At 36.0% G+C, this 17,081-nt stretch overlaps 1 protein-coding gene across 4 annotated transcripts in view; it reads left to right on the top strand.

The window, feature by feature from the left end:
* The window catches only part of KCNT2 (potassium sodium-activated channel subfamily T member 2), a 111,819-nt gene that overhangs the window by 17,075 nt on the left and 77,663 nt on the right, over nucleotides 1-17,081 (top strand). For all 4 annotated transcript variants that reach the window (XM_056498206.1, XM_056498209.1, XM_056498207.1 and 1 more), the window contains exons 2-3: nucleotides 10,303-10,382; nucleotides 15,911-16,010. In XM_056498206.1, coding sequence (XP_056354181.1) covers nucleotides 10,303-10,382; nucleotides 15,911-16,010 — 180 coding nt within the window. The remainder of the gene's footprint in view (nucleotides 1-10,302; nucleotides 10,383-15,910; nucleotides 16,011-17,081) is intronic.

The raw sequence follows: 17,081 nt of genomic DNA, 5'->3' as shown, positions 1-17,081 counted from the left end.
ACACACAGACACACACACATACATACACACACACTTTTCCCAAGTTGTGTATACCTTTGCCTGCAAGTTTATCAGTCATACAACTCATGTCCTGAGTCCCTCTGCATTGCCAGACTCTGGCAGCAACTCTTTAATAGTGAGCTCAAACCAAAGCCCAGGGCTTGGCCCTGTGCTCCTTTCAGGGCTGCTGTTTGCTGCTCTGCAGGCTGCAGGAGAAAGGGAACTTTGTGCCCCTCTGTTCCAGCAGCCTGAGCCTGATGACACTGTGTACTTGCTACTACAGACACTGAAATCCTGGGGAGCTGCTTTTATTTGCCACATCATAAGGCTTTGCTACTGCTTCCACCAAACTGTGCTTAAGCCTTTTTGTGGTGGTTGCTCGCTAGGACTCCTTTGTAACATTTTTTTCTCATGCTTTTATGTTTCTGTTTGTTTGTCTTATAGTTGTGGGGTTTTTTTAAAGACACAACTGGAGAAATAATAAGTGCTATCATTTTGGCCTTTGTGGATTACTGCTACAATTGTGATTTGGACTGCCAGACTTATTTACACTCTGTTGCACTACAAGGCACCTGTCAAGCACAGTTTTCAGGCAATTTCTTTGGAAGTACAGTAATCTTAACTTGTCAGTCCTATATAAATGTTTACATTGTGTTGTAGGTATGTACAAGGATTTACCTTCCACACAGCACTCCTCAGCCAGCCTTATTTGTGCTGTGTGAGCTGCTCTGAGCGACTCTGCTGCAGAGGGCCCTGGAGAGCAGCTTTGGCACTTATTCCACACTCATCATCTCCCTCTCCAGAGGGGATGAGGAGGTGACAAAGCACTTCTGCTGACAGCTGGGGGGTGGCAGGAGGAAGTTGTGAGGATTAGGGATGGGAGGAAAGGAGTAGGTGGCAAAGGTGGTAACAGGGAGTGAAATTGAGCACTTTCTGAGCTGGAGGAAACAGCCAAGAGGTCAGATAATCAGAACCAAAGATGTGTGTATCACAGGTGTGGAGATGCACACACAGACTGCAGATGAGAGCACTGAAGACTAAAACTTCATTCTGGTTAAGTCAAATCTAAATATATGAAGTTTATTGTGTCTTAGGAATTTCACTGCTTACTTTCCTATGACTTGACAATGAGGCCACTGATATCTGAAGATGTAGCTCATACCTGGATTGCCTTTGCAGAATGTGCAAGGGTGAGTTGTAGACTGAGTACCAGACTTTCACTGGAGGTGAATTTTACCTGCAGGATTTTTTCTGAAGCACAGTGAATAGTTTTTGAGGGAATTATGTGAGTCATGTTTTGAGGCATCATTATTATCACATCCCAGGAAATGTGGAAGGCACATTCTGTTTTAATTGGGTCAAAAATCCCAGCTAGTACTAAAATTGAAATGAAAACAAAGCAGTACTTTGGTTGATTAATGCATTTTTCTTGGAAAAAACAAGTCTATTTTCTACTTAAAGAACAGTAAAGAAAATACAAAATATAATTACCTCATTGAACAAAACAATTTTCAGAGGGGAAAAAAGGGACATGTTTTTGACATGACATGTTGACATTTCTATCTTAGAACATTGCATTTCTGAAACTTCTCTCCTTATGAAATGTTAATCAGTGGCTAAGACTTTGTATAAGATGATGTAAATTCGCACTGAATGCTGTAGTTTAAGACTATTTTTCATAAAGTTCCATTTCCTTTTGGGTAGGTGAAGCTAATACTCCCCCATAATTTACTATGTCATTGGTAAAAATGTAGAATAGCTTACTAAATACTAATATTTGAATTTGGAAAAAAAAACCCAAAGCCTTTGAAATTTGTTTTTCTGACTTGATGTAATTATACTGTGCATTTTTTTCAAGAAACACTGAATAAATTGTTGGCTATAATTGAAGACTGCCAAGTATAACTAGCATAATACAGTAAAAAAGAACAAAAGAAGAAAAGCTAGCAAACAGAAGTAATAATAGAACAAGATGGTGACAATAAAAAGCTGTGGAATTATATTAAAATCAATATGTAGATATGCTCTACTGACCTCCCAGTTTTATGTAAAATGCATTGTACAGTTGACATAGAAAGAAAATTACCTTTCTTTTGGGAGAAAAATACTAATTAAATGCTTAAAGCAATAGTAAAATATCTAGTTTGAATATTTTTAGTATTTGATTATTTTACTCAGCTTTAAGTGAATAGAATATTCCATTAATCTCAGTGTACATTGGATCAAAACTATTAGGAAGAGGGTTCTGGTTTCAGGTGACATATTAATGAGACTTACTTAAAATGATGTTTTACACTTGGTCATGTAATACTTAAAAATGACAGATTGGAATTCACCCACAAAGTTTTTTGTTCCTTTTTTTTTGATTTTTCTATCCATCTGCTTTTTTACTTCTTCCTTCTGCTGCGATTTCAGAAAATTAAATCTCTTAATTTCAAAGTAAGAATAAAACTGGGATTAGCCATCTAATCTGTGAGGATACCAAGGCTCTCAGCCTTGTTCTACTTGCTATTTTTGAAAAGATGAAATTCTGAAAAATGAGAAGTAAAAGATAACTTACAGAAGAGGAGTAACAGAGCAGTCAGAGACTTAGAGAGGAGAAGCAGAGTTTAAGTAAATAGTGATTTGAATTTCTGTGGTAATCAGGAGCTAATTTGAGTCACTTGCAAGGCACCAAAGGGAGAAGAGTTTGTTCAGCATCCTTGAGGTCAAGGCATGGGCTTATCCTTTCTCTTGTTAACAGGAGACCAAAGTTCACACGGTGTCTTTTGCTGATTTAAGCTCTGGACTAACACACCTACACAAAAACCCCCCAAACCAACCAAGCAAGAAAACAGGCAAAGATGGCACGTTCATTCACAGGTATTTCTTATGTGTAAGAAAGGTGTCTGGACTGGTAAACTGCCATATCTAAAGTAAGCAGTGAGTCTCTAAGATTTTAATTCATGTAATATTTTAGACATAACAAAATCTACCAGAACAGTTTAAGGCTGTTATTTCTCTGAACACCTGTTTCTATCTTTATCTGGATAATCTCCATGACAATGTCCCTCATCCTGTTTACTGCTTGCTTTGTAAGAGAAAAGTGTTAAATGGGGAGCAAAATGAATCAAAACTTACTAAAATAATATCTACAGAGAAATAACATCACATGTTAAGTGTTTGGGTAGGAGTGACTCAACTCCCTCACTACCATCCATGTATTTTGGACATAGAGTGGATATTTTCACAAGTGGTCACCATTAAGTTTGTTTGGCTTGAGGAAGAAGGATTTTTAAGGGCCATAGCACCAAAACTGAGATGCCTATGTGGCATTTAGGCAGTGCTGCTGAGTTAATTTATTAAAGCCTTGATATTTGTTGGCTACCCTAGTGTGCAATAGTGGAAGTAGGCTGAAAGTTGATGGAATAATTAAAGAGGAGAGAAAAGATAAACATCTCAAAAGACAGATTTCTCAAAGTCATGAAATGATAACTTTAAGAGTAGTAAAGCCCAGAGCCTGAGTTACAATTCCAGATGGTGAGAGTGTAAGGAAGAAAAGCATGTTGAAAGCAAAGGTCTGTGTAGGGAAGTAGAGCAAAGGAAAAGCCCCACAGGTGTGACAGTGTGCCATTTCCTCAGTGTTTTCAAGGGAGACAGTGAAACTGTGTAGTCCACAGAGGAAGAAAGGGTGAAATCTTCAAGGAAATAAAGAAAAGGAACTGTTCAAGGAGGAAATGGAAGCTTTCTTAAAATTTGGAGGATGGAGGAGGTGGAATGAGAGGACTGTGAATAGTAAATTGTGGACAGTGAGAGTGGACGAAGTAGCAGGAAAAAGGTTTCAGAGGACCAAAGGAAGAGGCTGGGGGCAAGAAGGTAAATAGATGGAGGGCTACTAAACCCCTAAAGTTACCCCTGACCCTGCAGACTGTCTTCAGGGTGTCTACTTGGGAAAATAACTAAGGGGTTTTCTTGAGAGAACAAGTCTTACAGAGATAACAATTAATTGGCAGCATTACAACATACAGAAGTTTGGTAAGCAAAAGTAAGTAACTTCAAATGAAAGGTGTGCAGTGATCAGCATTAAAATCCTGCAGTAGAAAGTACTGTTAAATTTTAAATCAGCAACTTGAGATGTGTTGTTGCTGTAAGAACAGTAATTTCTGTGTGTGAGGTGCTCGTGCAAACTGCCTGACCCTGTGTGTGCTTCACCTCTCAGGGAGGGGACAGGGAGAGTGCTGGAGTGCAGGGGAGGGATCTTTGTGTTAGAAGATCAACAGCTGATAAGGGAGGAGCAGTTGTGATACAGAGGAATAGAGTATGAAAAAATATCTTGCAATGGGTTACTTTGTATTTTGAGCTTTATGCTCTAATACAGAGTTAAACCCAGCCTGACAGAAGGGAGTTACCACAGAATGCTTGATTTCAATAAATTTGGTTCAAGTCTTTTTTGGACAAGTACTTGCTACTATTATAAAAAGAAAAAAAGTGACAAATCAACCTTCCTGCTCTTCAGGTCTGGTTAATTGGCAGAACTCCATAAAACTGAACAGTGCCTGGAATCAAACTCATGGAGCATATCCCATTCCTCAGACTTACCCAGTAAAAAACCTTGCATAATGGATTTTCATTGCAGCAGCTCTGTGCTGTATGTATCCTACATGTGAAGTATTTTTGCCCAGAAGTTAAAAAGAGCTATTTTTACATGCAATAAAAACATTTTAAAATATCCATTTCCCCACCTTTTATGGAAAAAAGAGTTTTAAAAAAACCTACTGAATTTATCAAGCATCTTCCTACAGTGGTTTTCTTTAAAACTTTAGCTTCAAAGTGCACTATTTCTTAATGCATCATTCACATTTGTTTTATTAACTTTCTCACCTCTGCTCATAGATTTGCAACAAAAAAGTATATTTGCAGTAAAAAGTCAGATGTGTGAGGGAAGATACTTCGAGATTTCTTTTTCCCATATTAAAGCATCATAGTATTTTCTACTTAAAGAAAATTTCTAATGACAATTAATACAGATTGTAAATTCTTTTATTACTGCACCATTACTAGAATGGTGAATTCTTGCTGGATTTTTATGAGTGCAGGAATGAGATAATAATTTCCTTTCTGAATGTGCAAGACTGTGAATAAGGGATTAAGAGAAAGGTATTATTAATTGATTAAAAAGCATGCATACCTGCTGCTGAGTCTCATCTCTTGCTATTAGTCTTCCCTTAAAAGTCCTTCCTTCAAAAGAATGAAAAAATGAAGATATTTTCCACAGAAATGTTTGATAATGTCATTTCCTCTGTCTGTTGCTGCAATATTGAATTGCTGCCGTAGACCTGTATCGGTTTCACAAAGACAGTTTTATGTTACTGGGGCCAGCTGATTGCAAAAAGGAGCATGAAGCTGGCTACAATCAGATTTCAAGATACATTTCTATTTATATCCATAAAAATACAGACAAATGTATTTAAATTGTAAGGAAGATAATTAAGGGCTGTATTTTTTAGAATTTTGATGGCTGAACAGTGAAGTAAAGGAAAAGTTTGCCTTGACATAGAAAGTATTTTTTTGTGGTTGCAGATACAAATTTTTACTTAGTGCAACCTGAAAAAATTTGGTTTGGTCAGTTTTCTGATGTGTCTTAGTTTTGTTTCAATCAAAGCAGCACTTATGTAAAGGAGACACTGAAAAGAATTTGAGCACAAGATACAGTTCTAATCTCTAAGATTATTTATGCATCGTTAATCTTTTATTTTATAGCTTGTTATTAACTCAGTTTATACTATTCTGTTTCATTACTGCAGAGGATTATTTACAGTGACACTGGTAACACCTGGTATCTGTAAATCTATTAGTTAACATTCAATTACATAATCACGTGAATATAGATATGCTGGAAAAATATCACTAAAGACTTTAACTGAGATTCACTGATAGGAAAGGCAGCTTCTAAGTAAAAATCCCTGTGAAACCTGTGTTCTGTCATGTAGTTTCCCAGTGTGAGAAATCATAAAGAATCTGCAAGAAAATATTACACAAATACAGTTCTGCAGAGTTCTTAAAAATATTTATTAGCTTCTTCCTACTAAACTGATAAAAATCTCTATCAGAAAATGACCTTATACCTGTCATTTTTAAGTACTCTGCACTTGTTAGAATCATGTTTAAGAAAGTGCAGGACCATGTTGCAAAAGTTGGATTTCATCAGCCCAGTGCATGGCAAACACCTTCAGTAAGTGTGCTTGCTGTGCTTTTGAAACAGAATTCTGAGTGTTTCATAACTTGCAAAACTTCAAACAGAAATGTTACCCATTGCAGTCATCCTTAAAACACACTAATCCTTTTAATGAAAGCTCTAAGAAAAAAAAAAAAGCCTATTTCTTTTTTCATTGCAGTAAAATAAGATCTGATGATAGCAGCTCACTTTAGCAGTTCAAGTGCTTCATTTTTAAGCACCTGTCTATACCCTACATAATAAGCTTTCAAGTCTGAAATCTAAAAGGATTTCACATATATTGAATTGGCAAATCCCAGGTAAAAACTCCTATATTCTTTCTCTATTACAAAGCCTTCTTTGTAGGAAAATACGAGATATCAGTTTCTAAAACTATGGCTTTAAATAAATGTAAGTATTTTTCTTCAGATTGGCTCTGTTTGTACACTTAATACCTTTTCTTGATTCCAGCATCAATAAGCATAAACATTTACAGCTCTTGGCATGCACATAGTGAGAAATCCAGCTCATACTTTCATTTGTGAAGTGATTATTTCTGCCAACTCTGTTTTTTAACAGAAAAGAAAGACTATTTGTAGCTTTGAGGGTGCAAGATAATACTGTTACTCTTGGAAGGTGTGGCTTTGGGGTTACAATAACATTGTAAATAGTAATTGAAAAATTCAGGAAAAATGAGTTAAGTAGCCAGAGAGCTACAAATTGGTCCCAGTGTTTTACAGCCACCAGTAGTGCTCTGCATTAGTGTCCTTAGCAGGAATTAGGATTTTTCTGCTATACTTTGTATTACATTAAAATGTACTTCTCAAATTGCATCTTAACTGAATTGTTACAATGCAGCGTGTATTTGGACTTGGGGTACTTCAAGATTATTCTTACAGTTTAAAAGATTTGAAATTATTTCAGTGACATCACTGTTCTCTGGGCTTAAACTTGTGAAGGCCAGTACCAATGGTATTGAGCTTTAACACACCACACTGTGTTTTCAGGACAATAATGCAACTTCAGTAGATTTTGCTACAAGTGCATCAGGTATTTGTGCGTTTTCAACACAGCTGAGCTAAGAGTCAGTAAAGTATAAGGCCTGTTCTTTTAACTTTCAAAATCAGCTTTTCATGGAATATCCAATGTACTGAAAATTTCTGAAGCTATTAATTGATGCAAAAACAAAATCCTTACATTCATCAGCCATTTCTCTGTCTGTAACCGCCATTAAGGAATAGCATTTTAATCCTTCTGCTTGACTTCCTTCTGGTTAGGGTGGACTGTCTTTTACAGGAAGATAAACGTGAAGCACAAATTGTTGAAACTCTACTCTAAATACAGAATAAATCCAAATCTATTCTGTAGGCCAGGTGATCTGCATGTACATGTGCTATCATCCTGATCTGCATGGTGGGCCATGTTTCAAAACCATTTGCTTGGAATCAAATTTCAAATATCCTGCAACAGAGTAATCAAGTTTTATATAAGTGTGTCACAAGAATTTCACTCCCTCACTTGAAACATCCTTGATAACTTGTACTAATTTAGTCCAGAAAAATCTTGTTCAAGCCCTTTACTACTACTGCTACAAAATGTTCTCAATATTTCAGTGGGTGATCAGAATTTATTTTTTGTAGGTTCCAAAAAGCCTCCTTTTCTAGGTTACACTTCATAGTGGGAAAAATAGAGAAAAGAGCAAATACTTGAGGTAAAATATTAACCATTAGAAGACTGTAATAAACATTCAAGTAGAATGAGTGTTCTCCTTAGAAATAAAAAGCAGTGTTGGAAAGAGCTGTATCTAGAGATTTCTGTCCTTGCCAGGGGCTCCTTCAGCCAGTCATACTTTACTTAGTAAATAGCAACCTTCAAGAAACAAAGTGAAATTTTCTCTGGTAGCCAGAGTATGAAGAAAGTGCATTGATTACAGATGTGTGATAATGTATTTCTGCTAAAGGAGAAGGCCTCTACACTTTGTACTAAAGTTTAAAAAAAGTCAGGGGTGGGAGAAGGAGCCACAGAACTGGCATGAGCAGCAATCGTAATCCATTTTGCCATGGAAACTGCTGCACTGTGGAATCCCAGTCTGCTGTGAGCACAGATTTCTAAGAAAAGCCAAGTAGACAGCTGTTAGAAGGCTATCAGAGCAATTCACATTGCTGGTGATAGGAGGGTGATTAGCTTCCACATCCTCTTCCCTCTTTATCGTTAAATCATGGCCCACTGTTAACCTGTTGCTTTTGCACGGTAAGTGATTACTGAAATTTTCTTACCAAAACCCTAATAGATTAATTCAGAATGTGTTAAAAAAAAAAAAAAAAGAACACCATGCATCTTTTCAATAACATCCTGTACTTCAATAGCTTGTGCCACTTTGTTTACCTCCTGAAATATATCCTTGAAGATTAAGTATGTACACTTAGCATGTGGCAGCTGCCAAATCATGGGAGATGTTTCCCACTAAAACTGTCACTGCATTAATGACAGTAAGTACCTTGGAAAATAGATATTTAAAAATAAGGTTGTGTTTGTACTTCCTCTGAATAGGAAGTAGTGTAATTACCCATCCTACAAGGAACACTACAGTAAAACACACCAAAGACAATATCTAGTTAAAATTAACTGACTTCACTGAGTGAATCATAGAGCCTTCTTTTTATGACCCTGTCCTACAAAGTGATATGCCTGAACATCTGGTGATAAGCAGGCATGAAAAGTCACATTGCCTGAGATGCCATGCATTCTAAGCCTTTAAGTGAACAACTCTCCAATTCTGTAAGTGTACAGAAATATCTGGAATAGACAACTATTTTAGAGACACTACAGATAACTGTATATTGTACAAAAATTGTTTCAGCAAAGGGCTTCACATGCAGGAAGGGAAAAACTAAAGTCAGGATTCTGCTAGAAAAATATGACTACACATAAAACCAAGTGGTGGAAGTACAGTTATTTGTTGAAAGACTGCTGAGAAGAAATGCTGAAATAAAGTTCAAGCATGCTTATGAACAGAAAAAGTACATGCAGCTGTGCAAAACATGATGATCTACAGAGAAAGGGAGATGTAGGGAAGTAACTCACTTGTGTGGTGTTACTTTATTCTTCAGCAATAACAGACCTTCTCCAGCTGAGCTCTGGCTTCTCAGGAAGGCACAGATGTGCTGGGGTAGAGATTCATTGCTGGGGGAGGGAGATTCAGTAAAGTGGGTAGAGCAGGGACTTCAGTGAGAAGGAAACTAATGCTGCTCTCATCTTCCAGCAAGCACTGGAGCTCCACAGCTCTGAACAGCCTGAGTTTTTCTACAGAACTAATACACACCGTCCTGCCTGGCCAGTCCCTGCAACAGTTCTCTCTTTTAGTCTGTGTAACTATTGAGTGGTACTCAGTTTGCACTGAGGGACAGACAGATGAATTACATCCAGGCAGATCTAAGGGAATGGAGGAAAGATGTCCCTGATGCTTTAATATAATTAGGAGGAGAGTTATTTTCTGTACGATATTGGGGGTTTGCAACATAATTTCGCTTTCAGCTCTCACTATTTCATAGTGACAAAAACAAGTTCAGAGAGGGTGGTTTTGTTTGGTACATGATGGTTTGATTATAGGTGAGTACAAAGAAGTGGACTGAGACATGAACATTTAACAGAAATGTGAACAAGGTAGTAGAAAGAAGGATCATTAAAATGTCACTTTTACAGGGAGGGAGTTCAATTGAGATGGGAGGCTTAACCTGGACATCAAGTAGGGAAATCTTTGCTACTAAGATGCAAATAGGAGAATAGTCATCCAGTGAAAATCCCAAAAGCACAGAGCCTTCTTATTTTGCAGTGTATACTGTCCGAGTAATGTGAAAATTATTCTGCATGTAAAGGGGATAAACAAAGGGTCTTCTGCTTGGTGGGGGGGGGGGTTTGTTTATTTGGCTTGGTTTTTTTTAAACTTTCAATATTAGTCATTCAACCACTTGAGCTTTTGGATGAACACTCACTATAAGTCCCTGCAGTTTTATATCAAGAACAGATGATTAGAGAAACAAATTATTTTGAAATCTTGATTTATTTTCTTTCATTTCCAATCCTAATACTTTTTTTTATTATTATTTCAGGGTGCAAGTTGAATTCTATATGAATGAAAATACATTTAAAGAGAGATTAAAGCTCTTCTTCATCAAAAACCAAAGATCAAGTAAGCTGTTGGATTAATTTCTGTTAAGCATATTTGTGATACTTTAAGTAAAATCAAATGCAGTTGAAGGCAACAGTGAAGTTATTAATTTTCTTCTGAGTTTAAATATTTAAACTTGAAAATAATGTGCTCATGCAGGATCAAACAATTAGTGACATCATGAATTGCTAAATAAAATAATGATTTTATTTTTGTGTCATGATCAAGTTGACTAATTTGCATTGTTCTGGCAGCAGTGCTCATTGATAAGTCGTGACCTTGGGACTAGGAAAGCAAAGATACTTAAGGTGGTAAAGGAAAAAAGCTGCAAAAGTACCCAGCTTTTTGAGTGTTCTATTTTATTATGTATTCCTAAAATTTCAAACTTTATCTGCACTGAAAAAAAACATTGGAAAGGAGACTTTTGGGGATGTGGTACTTCAGAAATGTAGTCCTTGTCATTAGCCTATTGTCTAACTTAGCTTACAGTCTTAACAGTATAGTCTAACCTAAATACATCTTCATTGACATATGTGCTTAAAGAGAATAATGTGGAGGAACTGTTAATCTTTTTAAATACATCCATGCAGCTGGTCCAGGTGGGTGGAGACATGGAATATTGGCCAATCTTGGTTAGAACAGTGGTGTTCATAGGTCAGAAGAGCAGTAACTGACCTTAATTTTCTTCTGTGTTACAGGACTGAAGTTACTTCTCTTTGCCTTTCATTTGTAAAGAACTAAAATTACAATAGCTTTATACATAAAGCTTTTGGAATATAAAGAATATATGTTGTCCTTTGTAAAGCTGAAATTGTTTCATGGTTTTATGTCTGGAAAAAGACAGAAAAAATAAAGGAAAGAAATGTTTTGATTAGTCTGAAAATACCCAAACAAACAAAACTGGGGTGACTAGATCAAGCTTTTTAAAATAAGACAAACCAAAAAGTCTTCTATCTGTAAGAGCTAGCAATAAATAAATACTAGCTTTACATCACAGAATTTGGTAATTTTATTGGCTAAGCTTCTTTTGCTTTCCAAGTGTGGGAAGAATAATACTCCTCTAAAAGGAAAGCAAAAAGAAAAAAGGCACCGGGCTGTGAATAACTGACATTTTCAATATAGGCTTTGGAATGAATTGCTGGTTTTTATCTAGAGAATCAAGCTTAGCAAAGTTTCTGGAGGTTCATCCATGGGGAATGCATTACTTACTACACTTACCTAGACACACATGGGAAATTCATCTTAATAATGTGGATAGCCATCAGAGCACTGAAGGAAACAACAAAACAGCCCAAAGTAGTCACTATTAGTAAACTGAAATACTCCTTCTGCTCATGCAGATCTTGGTTCTTGTCCAAGTACTCAGAACCAGAATCTTCACAAAGAAAGTCTCCAAAAAGCTGCTGCTGACACAGTAACCTGCCACTCAGTCCCATGTACTCATTCCAACTCCATTGAAACAGGAGGAGTCTCTTGCCCAGAGGTACCAGGGGGCTGATAGAGATAATAGATTTTAGTCAGTGCTCAGTGAGAGCACTGAAAACTTTCTTCACATATTAAAGATGGACTTGCTGTAATTGAGAAAAAAATTGACAGTAGGATCAGCAAATACTTTGGATGGTGCAACTAAATCAAACCTGTTCACCAAACAGTTCTTGATAATATCACATAGTTTTGCCAACCTCAGCAGTCAGGTCTAGAATTTATAGGAATTTTCTACAGAATACTATTCTGATCTAAATCACATATAGGCCAGTAACTTGAAATGTCAACTGTTTTATTAATTATTATCTTTGTTTAAACTGATGAACTGATAAAACAAGCCTTCATCTGTCTCATGCCAATCTAGTTTCCACCCAATCTTCTGCAAGCAAATATCTAATCAAATTCAAACAATGTATAAAAAAGTATTATAAAAAGGTATCACTCAGCACCCTCCCCAAAAAGAATGGAAAAAAAAAAAAAAAGGAGAAAATGGTGAATTATATAGTCATACAAGCATGGCTTGCTTGTACTTGCCAGGACCACACACTGCATTATCACAGCCAACAGTAAGTCTCAAGGGGAAAAAATAAGGGAAGTTTCAAGTCAGTGAAGAGGGAATAAGGGATAACTATCACTAGGATATGAATTATTAAGGGTATATTTTGGTCCAGCTCCTAAAGCCAGCTGCCACTGAAATGATTTTGCTGAAAATCAACAATATATTAGTGACTTATGGGAAAGGAATAAGGGGAGGTGATTCTAAAACACTCATCTGGTATCTGCCACTCTGTTTAGACCAACTATTTAAATCTGATGTTTAATCTACAAAAATGAATGCAAGGAGAGCATCAAGAATTTATAATAAAAGTGAAAGTCACAGTCAGAAGTGGTAAAATATAATGTATCCTCTATACTTAAAAATGCCTGAAAAAATAGCAAATACTTGTTTAAACTGAGAAAGAGATGTTAAGATTTGACAGTTATATTTAGTTCACAAAACAAATAGATTTTAAAATGTTATTATCAGTTCTCCTTTTAAATAAGACAAGAGTGTGTAACAACTTTGTTACATAGACACAGTGAAATTGCATTCCCAGTAAACAATACATAACTGCATAACAGGTGGAGCTGAAATTTTCAGGCACCACTCATATTTAAAACAGAGATATTCTGTGCCAATGACCCTGTTACTTAAGCAATCTGTCTCTGAATGGAGAAAAAGAAATTAAGTCAAGCAGACCATGTTGATCCATTGACAGAATGTGAAATACGGAACAAAAATAGACAGGAAGCAAACAAATATGAAATGCTTCATTTGAACCAGAATAATAATTGAAAACCTGTTTTAAATGCCTTCTGTAGTGTTTGTGCCCTTCCTTCCCACATTTGAAATCCTACATCTCCATGATAGTGGAACACATGCATTGCTTCCAACTCACATGTGAATCCCCAACTAGGAGGCTGCAAAATCTTTCTGTCAGAGAAAAAATGCATTTTTTAGGCCTGCATTAATTATCCAAAGTTTAGCAAGGTGGCTGCATATGTTACTAATGGCTGGGGCACGGAGATCAAGCAGAGGTGACCCAGGATCGACTTGAAGCCTGTTCTTCCATATTTATATTTTAATAACTGACCCAATCAACTCCTACGCTACAAAACCTGTACTTTGCTTTGCTTTATAAACAACCCCAGCCACAAAATGCAGTCTCTAGAGGTGCTGACTGGAACCCTTAAATGAAAGCATGGTTTGAAAACCCTGCCTCCCATTCTGTGGGAAGCAGCCATTCCTATGGAGATATCCAGAGCCTGAGTTCCAGATCTAGCAGAATTAAGACTTGAGAGTTAAGGGTTGAAGGCAGCAGGCTGGAGCATCAGTCTGCTGTATTGATGTAGCTTTTAATCAGAAAAGAACCATTTTCTTCTGGCATTTAAACCAATATATAATTTCAAAGGTTGATTAGAAACAAGGCCATTATCAATGCAGAAAACAAATGTTTCACACCAAGAATAACATTTATAGAGCTAAAAAGCAGGAAAAAACCAACAGACTTCTGTACTTGCCCAAGAAAGTTAGACAACACAAAATTGGTAGGCTTTTTTTTGTTTGTTTGTTTAGGATTAGGGTTTTTTTTTTTACATTATCTGCTTTTCTAGTTGTAATAACATGGTTGTTAGGGCAACCATTCATATTCCAGCAGACTTCTTCAAAATGCTTAGGACAAGCAAACAATTCATGTTTTTTTCAGCAACACTTCAAAAAAGCTGCAAATGAGGATCACAGCACTGACTAAGTCAAATAATAGGTTGGTTAGTTAGTTAGTTAGTTGGTTAGTTAGTTAGTTAATCAGTCTGTCTGTCAGTCCTATCCTTCCTTCCTTCCCTCTGGGAATAAATAGTCTGTGGCTAATTACTCTTGATGGGGGAGCAGGAATCCTTAGGTTAATGTTCTCAAACCCGATTGCCAGTAACAGCTGTGGGATTTCTCAGGGACAGCAGATTTTAATCCTTAGTTCACAGAAAAAAGGAACAGAAAAAAGGTGCTGTAAAAGTCCATCCAGTTCTTATGTGATAACTGCAACTTCACAGTTAAAAGTAATAAGCAGTTTTATGTAATAAACTTAAAGATTTCTCTCAGAAATTGCATGGTAAAATATTTAAGAGTCCATTTTCTATTTTTCTGTGTTTGTAGAGATGGAGTTTTAATGGGAAAGGAACTAGTAGACATAAGGACTGATTTATCAGTTTTATCTGTAAGCTGCTGATTTTGAACTTAGGACTGAGTAAACTTTAAAATAAAAAGCATTATTACCATAAAATGATTGTGATTCTCTCCTTAGAAGGAAATGCACACAGCTTTGGCTATGCATTATTTGCACAATTCTAAAGCTACAGAAATAATTACATTGAGTTTAGGAGACCTGCTGAAGTATTTGCACACAAAAATAAAGCACAGTGTGCTTGCTGTGACTGGGTCCAGGAAAGTCACATCTGGGTAAGACTCAGAGTATTCTGCTTTGAATAGAAGGGCTGAACCACACAGAACTGAACTCTCAGTTTGCAAGACTAAAAAAAAATTACTGCTTAAGTGACCTCCAGTCACTTAACACTAGTCAACTGACAGTTTTAACTTAACTAGTAAATGAATGCTTACATCTAAGAGTCAGATGCAAATATTCTCACTAGCAAAGAAGTCTGCTGAATTCAATAGCAGTACTAAAAATACAAACCTTAATCTTCTAATGACTGCAAAATTACATAAAAATACAAAAAAGTTCCACTTCAGTAGATAATGGCTCCAATTGGCAGTGAAATAAATTTCCCATGGGATAGAAGTAAGTGTCCATGTGGATCCCTTTGAAGGACTCCTGTCTTTGTGCATTAAATCTGTGTTTCTGGGAAATAGTGCAAGATTTTGTGATAGTATTTGTGGCATATCTATTCAGTTAGAACATCTCAATATTTATATGGTCTGTAGAACAAGTTGTTGATTCAGTTCAGTTGTACATGCAGAATGACTTTTAGATGTCCTGATTCTTGAATGCATAGTTATTCAACTTCAGCATTAAATAACTCCAGTTTAATATTTTATAAGTTGGAATAGAGTTAATATATTCTGTATGTGAGGCTACTACATGAAGACTTTTAGATATTAATATTTAAATGCTTGCCATTGCATATGCTCTGCCTGTGGTTGAAAGTATGTCTTTTCCTGTTGCTGTATCTTGTATCTCAAAAACCATTGAATAATTCTGGTTCCCCTCCCAAGAAACAGAACTTTTCAAACTACCAAAGACCCACATAATGGCATCAGTAAGGATTAACAGCATAGAATAGCTTTCAAACAAGTGACTGCATTGTTCTTTACATTAAAACAGGCTGAGTCTTAACCCAGACTTATAGATACACACACATATATATACTATATATATATATATATCTATATAGTTATATAGATATTTGCTTTTTACTACAGGACTATTCTAGTTCTTTTTAGTATTACCTTGAAGGTTGGTGAAACTTTAAAACCCCTGCACTTATTTTCTTTTATTTTCCTTTAAAACTAGGTCTGAGAATACGATTATTCAATTTCTCTCTCAAGCTACTGAGCTGTTTCTTGTACATAGTTCGTGTGCTCCTGGATGATCCTACACAAGGATTTGGATGGTAATGTTTGGGGTTTTTCCTCATTTCTGCTCTCAAAGCATTATTTAAGATATAAGAAATAATGATTACATGAAGGATTGATGTCTTTCATATATTTGGAAAGATACAAGGCTGGTCTTATATTGTGAATGGAAATGCGAACTAAAATAACAATATTATTTTTTCCCTTTACCACTAAAATAATCCTGGCTCTCTCCTTAGATACAGTGCATCAGATGTAATTGTGCAAACATATATTTTAGAGGTATTATTACATAACATTTCTATGTAAAATTGCAAATGTCTGATTCCCAGTTTATGCAACAATTCTTTTTGGATTTTGCTTAAATTGCTTAAAATCCCAGATCCTGGAAATGGACAGACAAATACATGAAACTGAGTTTTCATGCAGATGATATTGATAATTTTCTAGCCTTCTGCTTTCTCTAAATGCTTCAGAAGAGTGAGACCAAAAGTACATTCTATACTCACAATGATTTATGGATATAATTAATGATTTAGTACACCCTGAACTGCCAGTATGGTATTCTGTATGACCCTCTTTTCTTAATGTGTTACACAATTAATCACCAAATGTAGAAGAAATTATAATTTATTTAATTCTGTACTTTTGTTGTATTTGTATCCTGGGAATATTGAATCTCCTCAATTTTTAATGTTAATAAGCCTCACATTTTATTGACATATTTCCTTTCACTTGATTTGATTCTTTTATCCTTAAATGCTGACAGAAACAAAGCACATAAGAAAATACAAATCTTAGGATGATAGAACCAGCAGTCTTCACACAATGTTAGGCAAGGGACAGAGTTTGATTTCTAATTTTAATATTTGGATATCAGTTAAATCTAGTAAGGGTAGCACCAAAAAAAGCTAGTGCACAGGAGAAATGCTCTACTTTACAAGAATGAAATCCAAAGCAAAGAGAGGTAAAGAATATTTGCTTTATTCAGCAGTGCATGAGAGAAGGATATGTCAATAGGAAGTACAGATGATGCAGTTCAGATTTTTTTGGTCATAATTTATCATGAGAATTTGTAATGTCTGAAAAAGGGCCGTGAAGAAGTTTCC

This window comes from Oenanthe melanoleuca, chromosome 8, assembly GCF_029582105.1.
Source record: "Oenanthe melanoleuca isolate GR-GAL-2019-014 chromosome 8, OMel1.0, whole genome shotgun sequence".
Classification (NCBI taxonomy): Eukaryota; Metazoa; Chordata; class Aves; order Passeriformes; family Muscicapidae; genus Oenanthe; species Oenanthe melanoleuca.
The sequence above is the reverse complement of the archived record's forward strand: the minus strand, read 5'-3'. Positions and strand labels throughout refer to the sequence as shown.